The 20505-nt window shown below is 42.5% G+C and overlaps 1 protein-coding gene across 1 annotated transcript; it reads left to right on the forward strand.

The window, feature by feature from the left end:
• The first annotated feature begins 48 nt into the window (after nt 1-48).
• rad23ab (RAD23 homolog A, nucleotide excision repair protein b) lies at nt 49-19598 on the forward strand. Its single transcript, XM_017720731.2, has 10 exons — nt 49-249; nt 2351-2432; nt 2550-2629; nt 4612-5105; nt 8889-8935; nt 10049-10176; nt 11711-11921; nt 15956-16119; nt 17499-17639; nt 19157-19598. The coding sequence occupies exons 1-10, from the start codon at nt 181-183 to the stop codon at nt 19268-19270; spliced, it is 1530 nt and encodes a 509-aa protein (XP_017576220.1). The 5' UTR covers nt 49-180; the 3' UTR covers nt 19271-19598.
• Nucleotides 19599-20505: the final 907 nt, after the last annotated feature.

The following is a 20505-nucleotide window of genomic DNA, read 5'->3' on the forward strand; positions in this document are numbered from 1 at the left end:
GGGTGTCGTTCCTTCAATAGCCGCTAGATGGCGCCAAGCAGTTTTCCCAGGCAGAAAGCTGAGTCACATCTAAAACCAAGAAATAAAGAGACACACACGGACGCGCGTGAGTGAGTGAGTGTGTGTGTGTGTGTGTGTGAGTGTGTGTACATGCCAGACAGTCTCTGACCGCCGCTCACCATGTTGACGATCACGCTGAAAACTCTCCAGCAGCAGACCTTCAAGATCCAGATCGACGAGGAGCTAACGGTAAGTGGCCGAGGGGAGAGTGAGGGCAGGCGGCCAGAGAGGCGGCCTCGGCCCCGGGGGGCAAAACGCTCATCCGCCGGGGGTGGAAAGTAGGGGCAGCACACTGTCCCCCCTCCACACACGCTGTATTCACATGCTATTCTGGTAGCAGCGTGCTAAAGGCCAGGCTTCGGGCTGTTAATAGCCACCAACTTTTCGGCTCAGAATGACGATGCACTTATTGGACACATGACCAAGAGGCTGAAGTTGAATTCTCCAGTCCACCTTAAATGGCGCAGCCGTTCCATTCTGGCGCTTGAAGCGCCAGCATGGAACCGCTGCGCCATTTAAGGTGGAACGGAGAATTCGAATAACAAGGCAACTTCTGCCAAGACACATGACCGGATCTGATCTGGACTGAACTTAGAACTCAGAGTAAAGCTGTATTATTATTTTTCTCCAAAAAATGCATAGATATGAGAAAGTTTTCCATAATTTTGTCTTAGTATGTCATGAGTGTAACCTATTTTTTATCATTTCTCACAATTTCTTTCAAATAATTCATATGAACGTAAGTAATTATTATGACATAGTTTCTCATAATTATGACTAAATTTCTCATTTTTATGAGACACTGGGTCATTGTTATGAGATAGCAAATCATATTTATGTAATATTATCTCATTATCCTGAGATAGCAAATCATATTTATGTAATATTATCTCATTATCCTGAGATAGGAAGTCATATTTATGTAATATAATCTCATCATTCTGAGATAACACGTCACATTTATGGAATATATAATCTTATTATTCTGAGATAGCACGTCATATTTATGTAATATTATCTTATCATTCTGAGAGCACGTCATATTTATGTAATATTATCTCATCATTCTGAGAGCACGTCATATTTATGTAATATTATCTCATCATTCTGAGAGCACGTCATATTTATGTAATATTATCTCATCATTCTGAGATAGCAAGTCATATTTATGCAATATTATCTCATTATCCTGACATAGCACGTCATATTTATGTAATATTATCTCATCATTCTGAGATGACAAGTCACAGTTATGCCATATAACATCATTATGAGATAGCAAGTCATAGTTATGAGAAAGTAAGTCATAATTAAGTTACATATTATTATGAGATTGCAAGTAAGCCATAATTATGAGATGCTAAGCCACAATTATAAGATACTAAGTCATAATAATGACGTATCATTATTATGAGGTAGCAAGTCATAATGATGAGATACTAGTCATGATTATGAAAAAGTTTCTCATTATTATCATTTACTAAATGGCTATATATCTTTTATCTAGTGGTGGCAACTTCTTCCACATACCACTGAAGAATGTGTGTGATATGTGTATATAACGGCTAAAAAACGAATAGATCAATAAGCCTCTCGTTTGTGTATACAGTAGCCTCGTGCGCCTTGCTGTTTTAGAAATATAAGAAATATAGATATTGGCTATATGTTATTGGTGAAAATGTGGATTAAATATAAGGAAAGTGAACAAACGCAGCACTTCTCTTTGGTAAATAATGCACTGAATATGGTTGGACTATGAAAAGCCTCTTGCAAAGCGTTTTCAAAGGGGCATTGCGATGATTTCTCTGGTAGCAAACAGATGTAAGGTCTTACAGAGTTTTTGGAGTGTGGCGGTGACGGGAACCAGAGCTATTTTATCTACTCTCCACACCTGCCAGAGAACCTGCCAACAAGTTCTGAGTGTGTGTGTGCATATTAATAACGGTAAAATAGTGGTGAAGTTTTATTTTAGTTGACTTTGCCTTAGAACACCTTGCATCTCTGCCTCAAGTGAATTAATCTTATCTGAGAACTATAATTAAACAATGGCTCAGGCATTAGGCAGCATATTTATATCCATTTTATATAATTACTTTCTATGAGGGAGCTTTGTAAGGCATTCCGCCCTTCAGATGTCCGGTTCCTATCTTGATAAGTTTCTCCAGAACGGAGCATCGCCCTTCTGAATGACATCATAATCATTTAATCAAGCAGAAATTTTGGAAAGTCGGTGGAATTCCCCTTTCAGCCTGTTGCAGGTATTCCCGTTGCTGATGTGGTTTCATTGCAGGTACGAGCCCTTAAGGAGCAGATTGAAGCTGAAAAGGGCAAGGAGGCGTATCCCATAGCTGGACAGAAGCTGATCTATGCAGGTAGGAGATTGATTGATTGATTCTTTGTGGCTTTTATTCTGTTATATGTAACTCATTTATTAAAGATTAGTCATTGTCCTTTAATTTTAACTTCCGTTAAACTCACCTTCCCTTTAGGTAAAATCCTGAACGATGACGTCCCTCTGAAGGAGTACAAAATAGAGGAGAAAAACTTTGTGGTGGTCATGGTTACTAAGGTAGGTTCCTACTTCTGTTGTTTATTTACGCAATTCCTTTTTTTTTTATTTGCGGATCGCTTTAGTATTGTGACCTGTTTTGACCAGTATGCTGAATTCACACCAGAGCTGACCAGAGCACATAAGCGAACATATGTAGGCAGGAATAGAAGCACTTTTTCTCCTCTAATCAAACAGTTTCGATCAATCAGTCAGTCAACCTTTACTTAAACTGGGAATACACTGAGGGAGACCCTCATTTACGATGTAGCAGTAGTACGGGAAACAGGGACTGAGAAGGTGTACGGTTAAAATAAATAAATAAATAAACGATGAAAATGACAATATAACAACTCATCAAGTAACAGGGCAGATAATGATAAAATAAATAAAAACAACGAAATGGAGGAAATAGATGTACGACAGTAAATTGACTGCTAAAATAAATGAAAAGAGCAGAAATGATCAAAAGTAAAGAGATAAAAGTAAAAAAAAGTAGAAAGTGAAAAACAACAGCCAAGACCTACGAAAAGTTAATATCATAACTTAATATCATCCCGGTGCTTTTTGAAAGACAACTGTGAAGGATATAAAACAAATAACACCCTAATTCAGTCTTTTTAGAATGACCTGGGGGTGTGGTCACTCTGTGCAGCCATGGCAGTAGCACATGTTCGATTTTCAAGCTTGTTTACACCAAAAGAGCAGAGACGGTCACAAAGTGGTCAAGTGTGGCGTTACACAGCAATGTGTAAGAGAGAGGCACTAAGAGAGGGCTCACTTTTGCTAGCCTGGTCATAGAGATTTGCCTGTAAACTTAGCATCGAGCTAATGGGGGTGAATTTTAGCATTTTGTAGTAGTTTAATCTCTAGTTTAATTGCAGCCATTTGAAGCTCATAATAGACTTTTAAGCAATCTATTCTTTACAGTTTGGTTGTTGACTGTTTCAGTAAAAAAGCCTGGCTACAGCTTTCCTACTTCTACAGCCGCCTGTTCGCTTAGCTGAACGACCAACTTGCCAAATAACAAGGATAGAAAATGTTCAGGTCACCCTCGGAGAGCCTGTGCACAAAGAGTCAGTCTGTCACTGTTTTGTCCATCAGAGACGTCCACATGCGTCCATAAGTGCTAGTTGAGATGGTGTATTTGTTCACGAGGGCATGCTTGCTTGACTGATCACGCAGCAAATCCTTACAGACGTATTTTTATATTTCTATATTTATTTTTATGGCATTTGGCAGACACTCTTATCCAGAGTGACTTACAATTTGATCAGTTTTTTTACACAGGTAGGCCAAGGTAGCGTTAGGAGTCTTGCCCAAGGACTCTTATTGGTATAGTGTAGGGTGCTGCCCTGGTGGGGGATTGAACCCCAGTCTACAGCATAGAAGGCAGAGGTGTTAACCACTACACTAACCAACCACACTATTTTTATTTGACATCAAAACACGCTGAGAAAGAGTTGAACCTGTATTATGTAACTTCATAATTAGTGATTCTGCATTGCAAAGCACCTAGCTACCACTTGGAATAGCGTAGCAACACTCTGAGATACCATAGTAACTGCCTAGCAACATCCTAGCAACCACCTGGGATACTACAGCAACCACCTAACAACACCTTAGCAACCGTCTGGGATACCAGGGCAACCGCCTAGCAAAATCCTTGCAACCATCTGAGATACCACAGCAACTATCTAGCAACACACTAGCAACATTTTGGATTCCATAGCAACTGCCTAGCAATATCCTAGCAACCACCTGGGATACCACAGCAGCACGCTAGCAACCACCCGGAACTGCTTAAGCTGTGCAGTCACTCTCTATTTTCTTCAGGAAATGTGCTGTTCTAGTTGACCGTGTAATTTTGTGATTACATGTAAATGATATATCAGAATGACCAAAAGCTCGTTTGAGGGTTAAACGTTGTAAAGGGCGTCATTATAATACCTTGCTGACTGGATTGTGTCCTTATTAAATGACTGTATTCTCTCCCTCCACAGCCGAAAGCAGCTGCACCTCCACAGACCCCCGCTGCTGCTCCTGTGGTTGCTATTCCTCTCCCCGATCTCTCACCTCAGATTCTCACCACACCTGCTCCGCCTCCTTCTGCCCCAGCAGCCCCAGCCCCTGCCCCTGCCCCCACAGCCACACCGACCCCAACACCTGCCTCTGTCCCTACAGCCACACCCATCCCAACACCAGCCCCTGCCCCCATCCCAGCACCTACACCCACAAACACACCAGCTTCGGCCCCTGTAGAAGCAGCACCATCAGTAGAACCTCCTGCTCCGGCCACCACAGCGACCCCTGCTGCCCTGGCTGCTCAGGCAGAGCCAGCAGAGACAGTGAGTGCGAATCTAGAGCCTGCCCCAGCGGAGCAGCCCCAACCAGCCCAGTCGCAAACAGCCCAAGCAGAGGAGCCCCGGACAGCCCAGCCGCAAGCAGTCCCGCCAGAGCCGCCTTCCATCCCTGCCGCCGCCCTCTCAGCTGCCAGGTATGGGGTTTATGCCTGGGGTCGAGAACATGTAGCTCCAGAGTGCAGCTCTTTCACTGCCCTGTTGAGGTTCCACAGCAGAATGACATCTTTAGATAAAAATAAAATAACGAAAGGCAGAGAGAAAAATTTAAGATGAAAGTAATTTGGAACAATTTTTAAACAAATGAACTGATTTGCATTTATAAGCACTCTAGCGTTTCTTCTGATACGTTGAATCTGCAGCGAGACACTGTCAAACACAAAAAAGTCACAAAGCTTCTCATTCGGCAGCTTCTTGTTCGATCCGTCCCGTTCCGCCTTAAATGGTGCAGCGGTTACTTTTTTGGCACAACAGGCACCATTTAAGGTGGGAGGGGAAAATCAAACCGTACGCCAAGACAAACGAGAAGCAACTTCAGCCTCATAAAAATCGTTGAAACATTTTACAAGAAACTCTTCTGGAAAATTTTCCTGCCAGAGATGCGAGAAAAGCGGCTGTAGCTGAGCTAAAGCTTAAAGCAGAGCACAGTAAGTGCGTTTTCATTTATATTATATTTTTAGCCTTTAGTAGCACATTAGCACATACTGAGCCATATTTACAGCCAAGATGGTGAAACGTATAAAATGGGCATGAAATGTTGCGGCTCCCAAAGTGGTTTGACTTTTGTTGGAAGAACAAAATGGCTCTTCTTGACCTTCAGGTTCTGACCTCTGGTCTGTGCATAACCAAGAAAACATTCATACGTACATAAATCCATTCATTCATGAATTGTCTTGTCAGTGATCAGCTGAGTGTTAAATGAATACTCTGCCTTCTTTCAACCTGATACTCTCCAGCATCATTTATGACTAAACACTGTGTTGTGGAGAAAACCTTGTATCTCCGTAATGGAAACTTTACAGGAGAAGGAAAAAACGTACTTCACTTTCAATGCAAGTCAATGGAACCAGAATTTTTCCCATGTCATTTTGGGTCATTTCTTTTAGGCCATTCATCGTAAAATTGACCAACAATGTAAAGAGTAACAGACACTTTCAAATTATGTCAAAAACTGAAAAATGCCAAAAATGGAGATACAAGGTTTTCTTCCGAGAGCAACGATATGCAAAAATCCTATCACGCCTGATGAGGTAATAGCTGCCTAAGACGTTTCTAGGTTAAAATGCTACGCACTGAATCACACTGGTGAACCTTCATTGTGACATGGTCACAGATGGGCCTGCATTATTTTGTTTACAGTCCTGTTTGCGTTTGCTGGATCATGTGACTCTCTTCATTCATCAGAAATCAAAAACTCTGGAATGTCTGAGGTTGGCCAGAATACTTAAAGCACAGAATAAAAGCATCTCTAAACTGCTAGAGCGCTCGTTGTGTATTACATCTCAGTAACATCAGCATATTGCAATGTCTTGGTAATGATTAAAGGGCCCATGTGCTTTTTTTGTATTTTATTTTTTCCCTGAGGTCCACCTGTGATGTACACACACCGGCCACTTTATTAGGTACACTTGTTCAGTTGCTTGTTAACACAAATAGCTGATCAGCCAATCACACGGCTGCAACTCACTGCATTTAGGCATGTAGGGGTGGTCAAGACGACTTGCTGAAGTGCAGACCGAGCATCAGAACGGGGAAGAAAGGGGATTTAAGGGGCTTTGAACGTGGCGTGGTTGTTGGTGCCAGACGGGCTGGTCTGAGTATTTCAGAAACTGCTGATCTGCTGGGATTTTCACACACAACCATCTCTAGGGTTTACAGAGAACGGTCCGAAAAAGAGGAAATATCCAGTGAGCGGTCAGTTGTGTGGATGAAAATGCCTTGTTGATGTGAGAGGTCAGAGGAGAACGGGCAGACTGGTTCCAGATGATAGAAAGGCAGCAGGAACTCAAATAACCAACCAGAATCTCTGAGGAACGTTTCCAACACCTTGTTGAAAGTCTGCCAAGAAGAATTAAGACAGTTCTGAAGGCAAAAGGGGGTCTAACCTTTTACTAGCAAGGTGTACCTAATAAAGTGGCTGGTGAGTGTATATGTGGGTTTATGTAACAACAACAGGCATAATTAATTTTCACATGACCATTTTCTACCTCCCTTTATCTGTACGTTTTAGCACTGTGCCTTTCAGATATGTGAATGACTTCTATTCTGACTGGCTTCTCTAAAAAACTACAGTCTGGTCTGGAACACTCATAACTTCAGCATGAAAGGGTGGGGCTAAGCTGCTATAGGCAGAATAGATGGATGGATGTAAATGCATCAGTTTTTGTAACATCATGTAAATGGCGAATTCCAAATGGGCTGATTTTGCAGCTTAGTTTCCATCTATGGACTGCATGAGCAAAAATTCAAACTGAAAAAAGCGAGGAAAATTATTTTTTCTGTGATGTGGGACCATAAACAATATATTGTGCAGTAAAAGTTTATAGGCTACAGCACAGCTTATTGTTTTCCTAATTCATAATTACTTCAAGAGCTGAATCAGGCAGGTTTAAGACCAAGCCATGCAGTAATGCTGAAGCCTTTGAGGAATAGGGTTGGGGACTTGCTACTGGCGGTCTATCAGTAGCCATGTTTACATGCAGCCTAATAATCTGTTAATAATCTGGCTAATAGAGCAATCAGATTAGAATACTTCAATGTAAACACCTCAATTGGAATACACTAGTTCGATTGAGGCCCTTCGGAATACAGTTTCGATCCGATTGAATGAGGTGGGAAATCCTGTAAGTAATTCATTACAAAGTAGAATAATAACCATGTAAACGCCTGTATCCGATTACATTCCCTATCGGAAAGTTTAAGTCCGTTCTGCATGTGCGTCGTGTCAATACCGTTCAACACGGCGGAGCAGAAACGAAGTTCATGCTCTGATCTTTAAAAGACGGCGGTGGGACGGACGTCCAGCTTGTGTGTCTCAGAACACGACGTCTTCCTCTCGGCCTTCTTTAATAAGGACACGTAAAGGACGTTTTCCTGAGTCTGACGTCATTTTAAAGTAATTAAAAACACAATCACTGCTCACTGCTGCTCATCTCACTCTGACTGGGCTCACGTGATGCTGGTTGTCATGGTAACGTTTACTCTAAGCGGTTCTCTACACGTGCATTTAAGTTTGGATCAGATCACCTGTAGTGAGCATGTAAACGGAGATTTTCATCAGATTGTTGAGTAGTGTGAGAATAAACACCTCAGTCTTAATCTGTAATCTGAATGAGTTCTACTGGATTGGCAAAGATCTTTGCATGTAAACACAGACACTGTAAAAGTATTTGGACAACTTATGCTTTTCACATGACCTCCTTTGCTTTTCTCAGATGTTTAAAATGCTGCTTCAGACGTCAAACCAGTCCGTCTGTAGGTCTGAAGCCTCTCACTCACACAGTTAATAGCTGATTGATTCCTTTGTAGAAGATCTGTTTGAACTTTATACTTTTGAAGAAATAACTACAACCCTTGTAGCCAAACAGAGCAAAATGAGTCTTCCACATTCTGGCCTGAGGTCTAAGAACAACTAGAGCACAAGAACAAAGACTTAGGATAAGCAATAATTAAAAGAAAACAAACACTTGGCCTGAAAGACCAAAAGCTTTCCACGCTGAGAATCTGCTAATCCAGAGATTTGGGAGACTGAAGCAGAAGCTTTGAAACCTCAGAGGAGAACAGTGCGATTTGAAAACATGGACAGTGGGTGGTGTGTTGACTCACATCTGTTCTGCCTGAAGCACAGCAAAACAAGCTTTGAATCGCACGTTGTTTGGTTCCAGTTTGCTAAATGAGGTTTCCTTTTATTCCTTCTCTAGCATGATGGAGGAGCTGGGTCTTCTAGAGGAAGCAGCATCGATACTGGGCAAGTGACTTCTTTCTAGTTTTAGAGTTACTAAGGCTACGTTCACACAGCAGGTAAAAGAGACCCAGATCTGATTTTCTCACCAAATCTGATTTCTTTGTTTGGCTGTTCACACTATCTTTTAAATGTGATCTGTATGTGACATCAGGCTGAACAGATCAGCTCCTAAACTGACCCGCATGCGCAAAAGACCAGAGCTTGACAGGGCTCATCCACAAAACTGCCAACGAATGCCAGCCGTTCCCGGAGGATCAGCTTCATCTTCACCAGCATCACAGGAGCCATCATGAAGCTTCACTGGCTTCTGAGCTTCACCCAGAATGTGTTCGAGTTTGCTGGATCGCCGGATTCTTTATGCTTTGCTTTCAGACTTTTAATCACGTCGGGGTCAAGCGTTTCTTTGGGGCAGTCGTGGGCTGGAGGTTAGGGATCTGGCCCTGTGACCGGAAGGTTGCCGGTTCAATCCCCAGCGCCGACAGTCCATGACTGAGGTGTCCTTGAGCAAGACACCTAACCCCCAATTGCTCCCCGGGCGCCGTGGATAGGGCTGCCCACCGCTCCGGGCAAGTGTGCTCACTGCCCCCTAGTGTGTGTGTGGTGTTTCACTTGCATGGATGGGTTAAATGCGGAGATGGAATTTCCCCGGTTGTGGGATCAAAACAGTATCACTTAAACTTAAACTTAAACTTCTTTGATGCTGCAGCCTCGTTCTCCTCCGGCCGGGTTTGGACTTCTCCTTCAAAATCTCAAAACACAGAGCGGTTGGGAAGTGTCTTCTAATTTTTTGGTACAGAAACATCAGCCTAAATGTTCATGAGTCTCAGCAGCGTGAAATGATGACGAATGTCCAGTTGGATTGATGTAAAAGTCGCATGAATTCCTATCTGGCTGTTCAGACTGAGTCGGATTGCTGCAGATCAGACACGTGTTGGAGTTCAGTTCCACATATGAAAGCATCTCAAATTCAGAATAGAAAATGTTGGATTCAGTGTGTTTTTGCTGCTCACACTGATCCACATCACACACGGAGAAAAAGATCGGATTTAGGCCACTTTTACCTGTTGTGTGAACGAAGAAGGTTCGTCTCACTGTTTTTTGGTTCTTGTTGGTTAGTGACCGGACAGGCGTATGAGAATTTGGTGACGGAGATCATGTCCATGGGATACGAGAGAGAGCAGGTCATCGCCGCTTTGAGAGCAAGCTACAACAATCCTGACCGGGCAGTGGAGTACCTCCTCATGGTGAGAGAAACGCCGGATGCAGCATAAGGGAGATGCTGTCTTGAGTGATGGCAGTTCTTTAAACTGCAGGTTTATCTTAAAGGAATAATTCAGTAAAAAAAGTCTAATTCATACAATTTTCCACTCGCCGCTCATGCAGTCAAGTAGCCGAGACATGTTTGGTGTCTGAATTTTGCTTGTTTAGTTTGGAGGTGGAGCTGCAAAGCTAACATTGCTAACTAACAGTAGAACTCAATAGTCACCAGAAGAGCTCAAATAGGTCATGCAAAAAAATACATCTCCAAAACGTCTCTCAACCTGATCGAACTGCATCCAGGTCTTTATTGAGGTCAGTTTGACTATAAAAATGGACGATGTCAGCCGTTTCAGACAACACCAGGGTATTCACAGAACAGCTGTAATATAGACTTGGGTCTTAGATGTGTTGCCTGCAGCGTTCAGCTGAAGTTTATAGCTAACAGCATGTCCCACTATGTTCCAGACCAAGTGTGTCTGACTTTGGTGAAGATCTATACATGCTTTGAATGGGTCGAGAGAGGTTTTGGTGATGCTTTGTAGCTCTAGCGCTAAACCTAAGAAGCAAAATTTGGACACCAAACATGTCTTGGCTAATCGACTTTAAGTACGGAGCCCTGCTGGTGAGAATTACTTATTAAATAGAAGTATTTACTTAAATATAATGAATTCATTAGTATTAAATAAAAATAATGCGTGGCCACCTGTGATGGACTGGTGACCTGTCCAGGGTGTATCCTGCCTTTCGCCCAATGACAGCTGGGATAGGCTCCAGCACCCCCGGCGACCCAGAAGGAGAAGCGGCTTAGAAGGTGTGTGTGTGTGTGTGCATGCGTGGCCACGCCATACTATCCTGTGGGAATCAGATCCTAATTCATGGCCACAAATTAGTAAGACGTAGGAATGAGATAAATGAGTTGTGGCCACGATTTAGTAAAGTGTGTAAACAAGGTAATGCCTTACTAAGTTGTGTCCATGCATTAGGATCTTGTTCCCATGCCTTACTAATTCGTGGCCGCCACTTAATTATCTCGTCCCTATGCCCTATTAAGTCGTCATCAAGCATTATTTTTATTTATACGGGATTTCACCAGAGGGGCTCCGTATTTAAGACTTTAAGTGAGTGAGAAACTGAAGTATGGACCTCCGTACAGACCCTTGAAGTTCAAGTGTCTTTTAAAATGTTCTTAGTGCAGGTGTAAGATTTCTCATTTCAGGCTTTACAGTGACCTGCAGCAACACACACTCACCATATTTTAGCCTGTTTTTATTCTCCTGCTACATTCAGTTTTAACAACACATTCTAGCATAGTTCAGCTTTAAATAACACTGTTGACTGGGGCAACTGTTTACATAGCCATGGTAGATGTACATTAAAAGCAAAGAAGGAGACTGTGCATGCTTATTGAATATTGTTATGGTTGAAACACTGCATTCGGATCGGATCATCACAGTTGATCATTGTATTTAGTGTTTAGAAATAAGGCAGTAATTACCAAAGCGATGTGTGCTCTTCCAGGGTATTCCTGCTGAATTAGAGCAGCCTCCACAGGAAATAGTACGACCAACCCCAGCGGTCAACCCTGCCCCTGCCTCTGCCCCTGCCTCTTCCCCTGCCCCTGCCTCTGCCCCTGCCTCTGCCCCTGCCCCTGCACCGACTCCTGCCCCTGCCACTACGCCTGCCCCTGCTCCACAAACGGAGAGACCTCAGCCTCCAGCAGCTGCCATGGGTGAGTCTCCAGCATTATACCTACTACGGTGTCACTCATGAATCCGACCTTATATATGTATATGCGTGTCGGAACAAAAGCTTTTATCTCCATGTTTGTCGTTTGTCAGTTTTTGACATAATTTGAAAACTGTCGCCTTTTACGTTGTGTGTAAATTTCCCAATGAATGGACCAAAAGAAATTGCCCAAAAAATCTGGTTCTAAGTAGTTTTTTCTCCTGTAAAATGACTGTTTTGGAGATGGTCAAGGTTATGTTCCCGACAGCAGCAATATATATATATATATTACACACAACCCCAATTCCTCTGAAGTTGGGACGTTGTGTAAAACAAATAAAAACAGAATACGATGATTTGTAAATCCTTTTCAACCTATATTCAACTGAATCCACTACAAAGACGAGATATTTAAGGTTCAAACGGATAAACTTTATTGTTTTTGGCAAATATTCACTAATTTTGAATTTGATGCCAAAGAAGTTGGGACGGGGCAACAAAAGACTGGGAACGTTGAGGAATGCTCAAAAAACACCTGTTTGGAACATTCCTCAGGTGAACAGGTTAATTGGAAACAGGTGAGTGTCCTGATTGGGTATAAAGGGAGCATCCCTGAAAGGCTCAGTCGTTCACAAGCGAGGACTGAGTGAGGTTCACCACTTTGTGAACAACTGCGTGAGCAAATAGTTTAACAGTTTAAGATCAACGTTTCTCAACGTGCAACTGCAAGGAATTTAGGGATTTCATCATCTACAGTCCATAATATCATCAGAAGATTCAGAGAATCTGGAGAAATCTCTGCAGGTAAGCGGCAAGGCAGAAAACCAACACTGAATGCCCGTGACCTTCGACCCCTCAGGCGGCACTGCATTAAAAACCGACATCATTCTGTAATGGATATTCCCACATGGGCTCAGGAACACTTCGGAAAACCACTGTCAGTGAACTCGTTGCTCCATCTACAAGTGCAAGTTAAAACTCTGCCATGCAAAGCGAAGCCACATATCAACAACACCCAGAAACGCTGCCGGCTTCTCTGGGCCGAGCTCATCTGAGATGGACTGACGCAGAGTGGAAAAGTGTCCTGTGGTCTGACGCGTCCACATTTCACACTGTTTTTGGAAATCATGGACGTCGTGTCCTCCGGGCCAAAGAGGAAATGGACTGTCTGGATTGTTTTCAGCGCAAATTTCGAAAGCCAGCATCTCTGATGGTGTGGGGGGGTGTTAGTGCCCATGGCAGGGGTAACTGGGACATCTGTGAAGGCACCATTAATACTGAAAGGTCCATACAGGTTTTGGAGCAACATCTGCTGCCATCCAAGCAACGTCTTTCAGGGACGTCCTGCTTATTTCAGCAAGACGATGCCGAGCCACATTCTGCACGTGTTACAACAGCGTGGCTTCGTAGTAAAAGAGTGCGGGTACTAGACTGGCCTGCCTGCAGTCCAGACCGTCTCCCATTGAAAATGTGTGGATCATTATGAAGTGCAAAATACGACAGCGGAGACCCCCGGACTGCTGAGCAACTGAAGCTGGACATCAAGCAAGAATGGGAAAGAATTCCACCTACAAAGCTTCAACAATCAGTGTCCTCAGTTCCCAAACGCTTATTGAGTGTTAAAGGAAAGGTGATGTAACACAGTGGGAAACACGCCCCTGTCCCAACTTCTTTGGAACGTGTTACAGGCATCAAATTCAAAATGAGTGAATATTTGCAAAAAACAATAAAGTTTATCTGTTTGAACATTAAATATCTCGCCTTTGTAGTTTATTCAATTGAATGTAGGTTGAAAAGGATTTGCAAATCATCATGTTCTGTTTTTATTTATGATTTACATAATGTCCCAACGTCATTGAAATTGGGGTTTTGTGTGTGTGTGTATGTATGTATGTATGTCTGTATGTATGTGTATATATATCAGTCACTGACCGCGTCACTATGTACACAGCGTAGTGAAGCCACTTGGCTATTTGGCTCCTCACGCTGTAAATTATCTATGGATTCAATGTCAACATTCCTAAAAAAGTGCAGAGGTGTACTGCTTTTCCCGCAACAATATCCAATTTATGGTCCATGTCAGGACACTTCATATGTAAGTATCTGTGTAAAAGTTTTATTTTAAGACTGACATAGCCTAATCATAACCATTTAACCTAATTTTGGATTTGAGCAAAGCGTCCAAACAGAGAGTGAATGAAGGAATGCGCGTATCTTACGTTTGGTTTAGTTTAACCAGCTCTGACCAGCTGAGCAGATTGCTCAGATAGCTAACAGGGTAAGAGGCTCCTTTGGAAAGCAAAGTAATGAAGATGTTACATGCATGTCTTACCAGCTTTAGGTGTTATGTAACGCTGCTGTAAATAATATTACGTCCAGTGTGAAATGATAGCACACCTCAGCTTTGTGCTAACATAATATAGCGATTCCCATAGAGGTATTACTGCAGTAGAAATAACATTAGAAATCAGCTACAGCTGTCATGTTTTTCTTGGACTTGGAAAAGATTTAATTTAGCCTGAGAGGTTCTGGAGACTTATTTGACCGGATTTGGCAACCATTTATCTTCTATTTTAAACGCCTGTCTAACTTAAATATTGATAAGAGGACATCCTTATCCGTTTTTGAATTGTATGAAATGTATTTTGATTTATTTATTTATTAATTTGTTTATTTTTTTGTGTTGGGGAGGCAGGTAGTAACCATGTGGCGGGGGGTGGGGGGGCGTATCTAGGGTTGGGTGGGGAGGGTCAATAGGATGAAAAGGGCGAGTAGGGTGGGGTTGGTTTGTGGAATTGACATTATAATTGTAACTGTTTTTTTTTTCCAAGTTGTGAAATAAAAAGGGGAAGAAAAAAGGAAATTAACAGCAAAGACTTTGACAAAGAAAAATGCATGGTGACCATGCAACATGCGCCCTCTAGGGGCAGTCTAGATATGAATATCTTTGGCCAAGACGCATCAGTAGAGTCTGGCTGCAGACGTGCACTCTCAGCCAGGTGCACTCTCAGCCCCGGGGACTGAGCACATGCACTCTCTGCCACAATGGCAGTAGCGGCCCAACGGCACAGTAACTTTTGGCGGCTGCTGCTTAGCGATTCATCCATTTTTCGTCCATAACTCGGCTGGAGAACTCCATTTAATGTTCCACCCGGTTCTAAAAAGCCATAGAACCCATTAAAAGTGTCTGTTGGTTCCTGGTGGTTTTCAGTAGTTGCTAATGGTGTTCTGTGTTTTCCTGATGGGTTGATATCACAGTGTAAAGGATTCTGATGGTTTGGGACTGATTCCACATACTTTTGATCATTTCCTAATGACCGTCATCAGGCCAATTCCCCTTAGGAAGTAAGACATTGGCCCTGCTAACACAGTTACGTTAGGAAAACGAACTGTTTTTGTGCCCACAGCGTCGTCTGCGTAGTGCTCTCTACATTGTGACAACGTTGAAATGTAATTCCTCAGAACGTTATGAGGTTTGCATTGTCTGACAACTTTCTAGGAGGTTCTGACGACGTTGGCGAGACTGTTATGTTGTCACAACCTTCTAGAATCCTAGAAGTTCTATTGTAATCAGTATTACAGTTTTTGATCACCGGATCTGATTTATTTACTTTATTATTAGTATGGCAACATTAATATGCATTCATTGTAGCTCTCGTTGCCCAACAGTACATGATCTGCTGTTTTTCCTCATAAAAATGGCAAAAACGTTGTGGCAGAGCAGCACTGACGTCATCTGTAGGCTGGCGGTGCATGTCAGGCTGAGAGTGCATGTCTGCAGCCAGACCCTTCTCAGACACGTAGGGTGGCTTTTTAAACTTTAGCCCAAAGCTATGACAGAGCAAAGGCTTTTCAGTAAAGCGCCAATCTAAATTCATATTTGCACCTTCATTAGATGCTTTACGTCGCCTTTAGTGACACTCTCTGCTCTGAGACTGTTTGGGTATTGATTTTACGCTCGCTCCTGACTTTGGTGCACTGGTGCCGTGTTTGGGCCTGGGCAGACTCCTGTACAGCCCCTCTCTATCCTCTGAACAGGTGCAACGTCTGCGCCCCCACAGCCCCCCGCGTCAGGTAACCCTCTTGAGTTCCTGAGGAACCAGCCGCAGTTCCAGCAGATGCGTCAGATCATCCAGCAAAACCCTGCCCTCCTACCTGCGCTGCTGCAGCAACTGGGCCGAGACAACCCCCAGCTCCTGCAGGTAAACGCCTGAGCTGCTCCTCTTTATCTGTTGCACAATATGTTGTTCTCAGGATAGTTTTGAAAAACGTGAAACATCTTAAACAGAGTATCGAAAACTGTCCCCTTTTCCTCTCCTGAGAATCTGTCATTGATCGGCTTGCATGGAAAAACCTGTCAGTGATCAAAACTAGGCATCCGGGTGCAGCCTATCAAAATAAAGCGGGAGGACGGGTTTATGCTTTAGGGCAGAGGTCAATTAAAATTTCAGTAAGGTCCAGTCAAAGAAAATGTCCTCAAGCGAAGGTCCAGAACATCATAATGTCTATCTTCCTTTATGATTCAGTGCCATATGCTGTTTACTGAAGTAGCCGAGTAGGAATATCAACATCTTATACAGTCGACAGCTGAACATCAGATCAAATAAAGTCCAGTTCGGTCAGATTTCACCAACATTTACTGAACATCAGATCATATAAAGTCCAGTTCGGTCAGATTTCAACAACATTTACTGAACATCAGATCAAATAAAGTCCAGTTCAGTCAGATTTCACCAACATTTACTGAACATCAGATCAAATAAAGTCCAGTTCGGTCAGATTTCAACAACATTTACTGAACATCAGATCAAATAAAGTCCAGTTCGGTCAGATTTCAACAACATTTACTGAACATCAGATCAAATAAAGTCCAGTTCGGTCAGATTTCAACAACATTTAATGTCAGTTTTCTCTTTTTAGATCACGTCATGTGGAATAACTTCCCTCTGACTCACTTTCTTCTCTGACTGCTGTTTCTCGCCTCGTCCCTCCCCTGTGTGGTGTCCCTCACTCGAGTCTCAGAGCTCATCGTAATGCACAGATCTGATTGGCTGAGTAGCGTCACGTGTTTTTTACAGCGCATGCGATTGGTCTGTGAGCTTCCCGGGCCTCTAAAGCTACCGTAAAGGCTAGAAAAGTTACGCCACTTAAAATAGAACCACCCTGTTGAAATTAAATCATTTTCTTTAGTTTATTGGTTAAAGGTCCAGGTCTGCATAGGACAGCATCTGGGACTGGACCGCAGTCCGCCTGTTAGTGGCCTCAGCTTTAGGGCTTTTTCTTTGTGAAGTAGTTAATAAGTTTTAAGTGTAAAATTTTTTGAGGCTCAAATTGAATCTTGACCTTTAAAAAGCACATCAAGCCTAAAAATACGTGTGTCATTCTACTTTTATTTCCTCCTGGGTAAATTATATTATATGAAAACAATTGTTGCCAGAAGTAAACTGATAGGCACAACTGTGTTGATGTAATATATCATCATGTGGGAATGATGCAAACATTTAAATGAAGCATATTTAACACAGCCCTTTTTTGAACGTGCCAATATTTGCATGTGCTTAAGGTTTTGTTTTGTCCGCAGCAAATCACGCAGCACCAGGAGCGCTTTGTACAGATGCTGAACGAGCCGCTGGGCGGAGAAGCCGAGGCAGCTCAGGCGCACGGAGCGCCGCAGACCAGCTACATCCAGGTCACCCAGCAGGAGAAGGAGGCCATCGAGAGGGTACGATTGTGTCATCACTTTTAAACACATCACGTCATTTTGATTGTTGTCACTTTGGTATCCATTCATTTTACTTATAATTGTTTACATTTTTATTAATAGCAATATACTAATAACACACACTGATCAGGCGTAACATCATGACCACCTTGTTTCTGTGCTCATTGTCCATCTTATCAGCTCCACTTACTGTATAGCTGCACTCTGTAGTTCTACAGTTACAGACTGTAGTCCATCTGTTTCTCTGATACTCTGTTACCCTGTTCTCCAGCGGTCAGGACCCCCATGGACCCTCACAGAGCAGGTACTATCTGATCCACTCAGACCAGCGCAACACACACTAACACACCACCACCATGTCAGTGTTACTGCAGTGCTGAGAATGACCCACCACCCAAATAGTCCCTGCTCTGTGAGGGTCCATGGGGGTCCTGACCACTGAAGAACAGGGTAACAGAGTATCAGAGAAACAGATGGACTACAGTCTGTAACTGTAGAACTACAGAGTGCAGCTATACAGTAAGTGGAGCTGATAAAGTGGACAGTGAGCGTAGAAACAAGGAGGTGGTCATGATGTTGTACCTGATTGGTTTACATTACATTTACATTGAAGTTATATTCTGTATCCACAGGTACAGCAGCACATTCTTACATTTATTACAGTGTCACTAAATGATAAATAACTGGCAAAAACCTAAGATGTTCCATCTTATCAGATGTTTTCCTCAAATCTAAATCTTAATACATTATCTGCTCTTCTGCTCATGAACCTCTGTAAAATGACAGCATGCTTTTCTCATCGCCGGTGTTGGATGTGGCCTTTGGGGGTTAAAAGCAAGAGAGAAAAGTTTGTGGTTGAGAAAGCGTAGAAACTTAGGCACTCTAGCGTCCTAAATGAATCCCATGATTGCAAGTTCATAGCCCGTAGTCGCTGTCCAAAGAAAAACAAGTATCTCAAAACAATAACTTTATAGAAGGATAAAACACTCTTATTCATGTTTTTATTCTAAGTGATTTTAGAGCATTTCTATTGGTCCATTCATCATTAAATTTGCACACAATGTGAAGGATATATATATATATATATATATATATATATATATATATCCATATAATTTTTGTACAGGATGTTCAAATCAACAAAACGAAATTTGACCAGGAACGTTCAGAACTCTGCATTCAACTCTGTCGTTTGCCACGAAGGGCTTATATAGGTGTCATGTAGCTTTATGATCACTGCCCTTTATCAAAATACCAGCTTGTGCTCAGTCAAAAACGGAGGCAGCTGTGTGTCTTTAATGTGCTGGTTTTAATTCACTGTGTGCCCCGGTACAGTTAGGCGTCTAGACAAGGCCATGTCCCAAAGTCATTATCGTTCGAGTCAGATTGACCCAACTCAAAAAAGCTGTGCAGCTGGTTCCTTTAACATTTGCCTGACTGGGGCTCTGATCACAAGAGAACGCATATCAGTGCCGTACCATTTAGTTTCTTCCTGTGTCTTTGTTTACGTCCTGCAGTTAAAAGCCCTGGGGTTTCCAGAGGGACTGGTCATCCAGGCTTATTTCGCCTGCGAAAAGAACGAGAACCTAGCAGCCAACTTCCTCCTGCAGCAGACCTTCGACGACGAGTGAATGTGTAAATCAGGCTCTGGAATCCTAGAGAGCGACAGAATGGAAGCACTAGTTTGCGTGTAGCGTGTGTTCGTGCTGGGAGGAGATTTTCAACGTGACCGAGAGTTTTCTGTGCTGTTTAGCATGGAGAGAGAAAAGCCATGATGTGAATTTTTCTAATATCAGAGATGTTTTTTTTTCCTGTCTGTATTAGATTAGTTCACTCTTGGACAGAAGGCCCGTCTGTCTGCTCTGCTGCTGTTCCTGCCGAGTGTGCCGTATGAGTTTGCAGGTTTTTATCTCTGCTGTTTTAATTTATTGCAATTAAATCCTGCCAAAAGACTCCTCAGTATCGTCTCTCGTGGTGTTCTTCAGACACGTATGTTCATCCAGCTCATAAGGCAAGATTTCACAGTTTTCACGAATGTTTACCCGCCTTGTACCGTGTGTGATGCACCACATTTTGTCCGGAGTTTTGCTGAAATGGGTCAAAATTTAAAGTTTAACCATTATTACTGCACAGCCACAGTGAACTCTAGAGTGGGCTCTGCTGGTTTAAAGACCAGAAACCCCCCTTCAATGATGTGTCTTGAAGGTGAGACGAATTTTTAAAAACTATGAGTGCTTCAGAGCAGATACTTCAGAGCGGGTGATGTGAATGTTTTATTTCCACTACCTGGCCAATGCAGACCTAGGATGCCAAACACCACGTCTGTTTTTGTTAGCCTCTACATTAATCTCTATGCTGGCAGATTGGATTTCTTTATTGCCGTAGAACGGATGCCGATGGATGTATGACATATTTGGATAATGCTTGCTGGGTATTGTAGTGGTTAACAAACACACAAAAACATCTGAGGCCGAGGGCTGCAGTGCTGCAGTACGGAGTGTTACATTACATGACAAACAACTTTAAATCCTAGTTTTGACTTGTAATGCCCCTTTAATGGAAGTACACATCTGGGTCACATCGTTTTGGCTTTGAACCAAAATCATACACACAATCACACAGTGGTATCTTTAATCTGTCCCTTAATCAGTATTTTGGAACAAATTAACAGGAAAAGAATTCAACATGCGCTGAAATATTAAACTTGATGCACAAGGCTTGACTGACATCTATTTCTTGCTAAAACCTTTTGCTCCACAAACAACATGATAAACCCAATGTTGTGCGATAAAAGGCATTTCCAAAATATCAGCAAATTATACAAATAGCTTGATCTCTTCTTCCATTCTATGATCTTCATTAAAAA

This window comes from Pygocentrus nattereri, chromosome 15, assembly GCF_015220715.1.
Source record: "Pygocentrus nattereri isolate fPygNat1 chromosome 15, fPygNat1.pri, whole genome shotgun sequence".
Classification (NCBI taxonomy): Eukaryota; Metazoa; Chordata; class Actinopteri; order Characiformes; family Serrasalmidae; genus Pygocentrus; species Pygocentrus nattereri.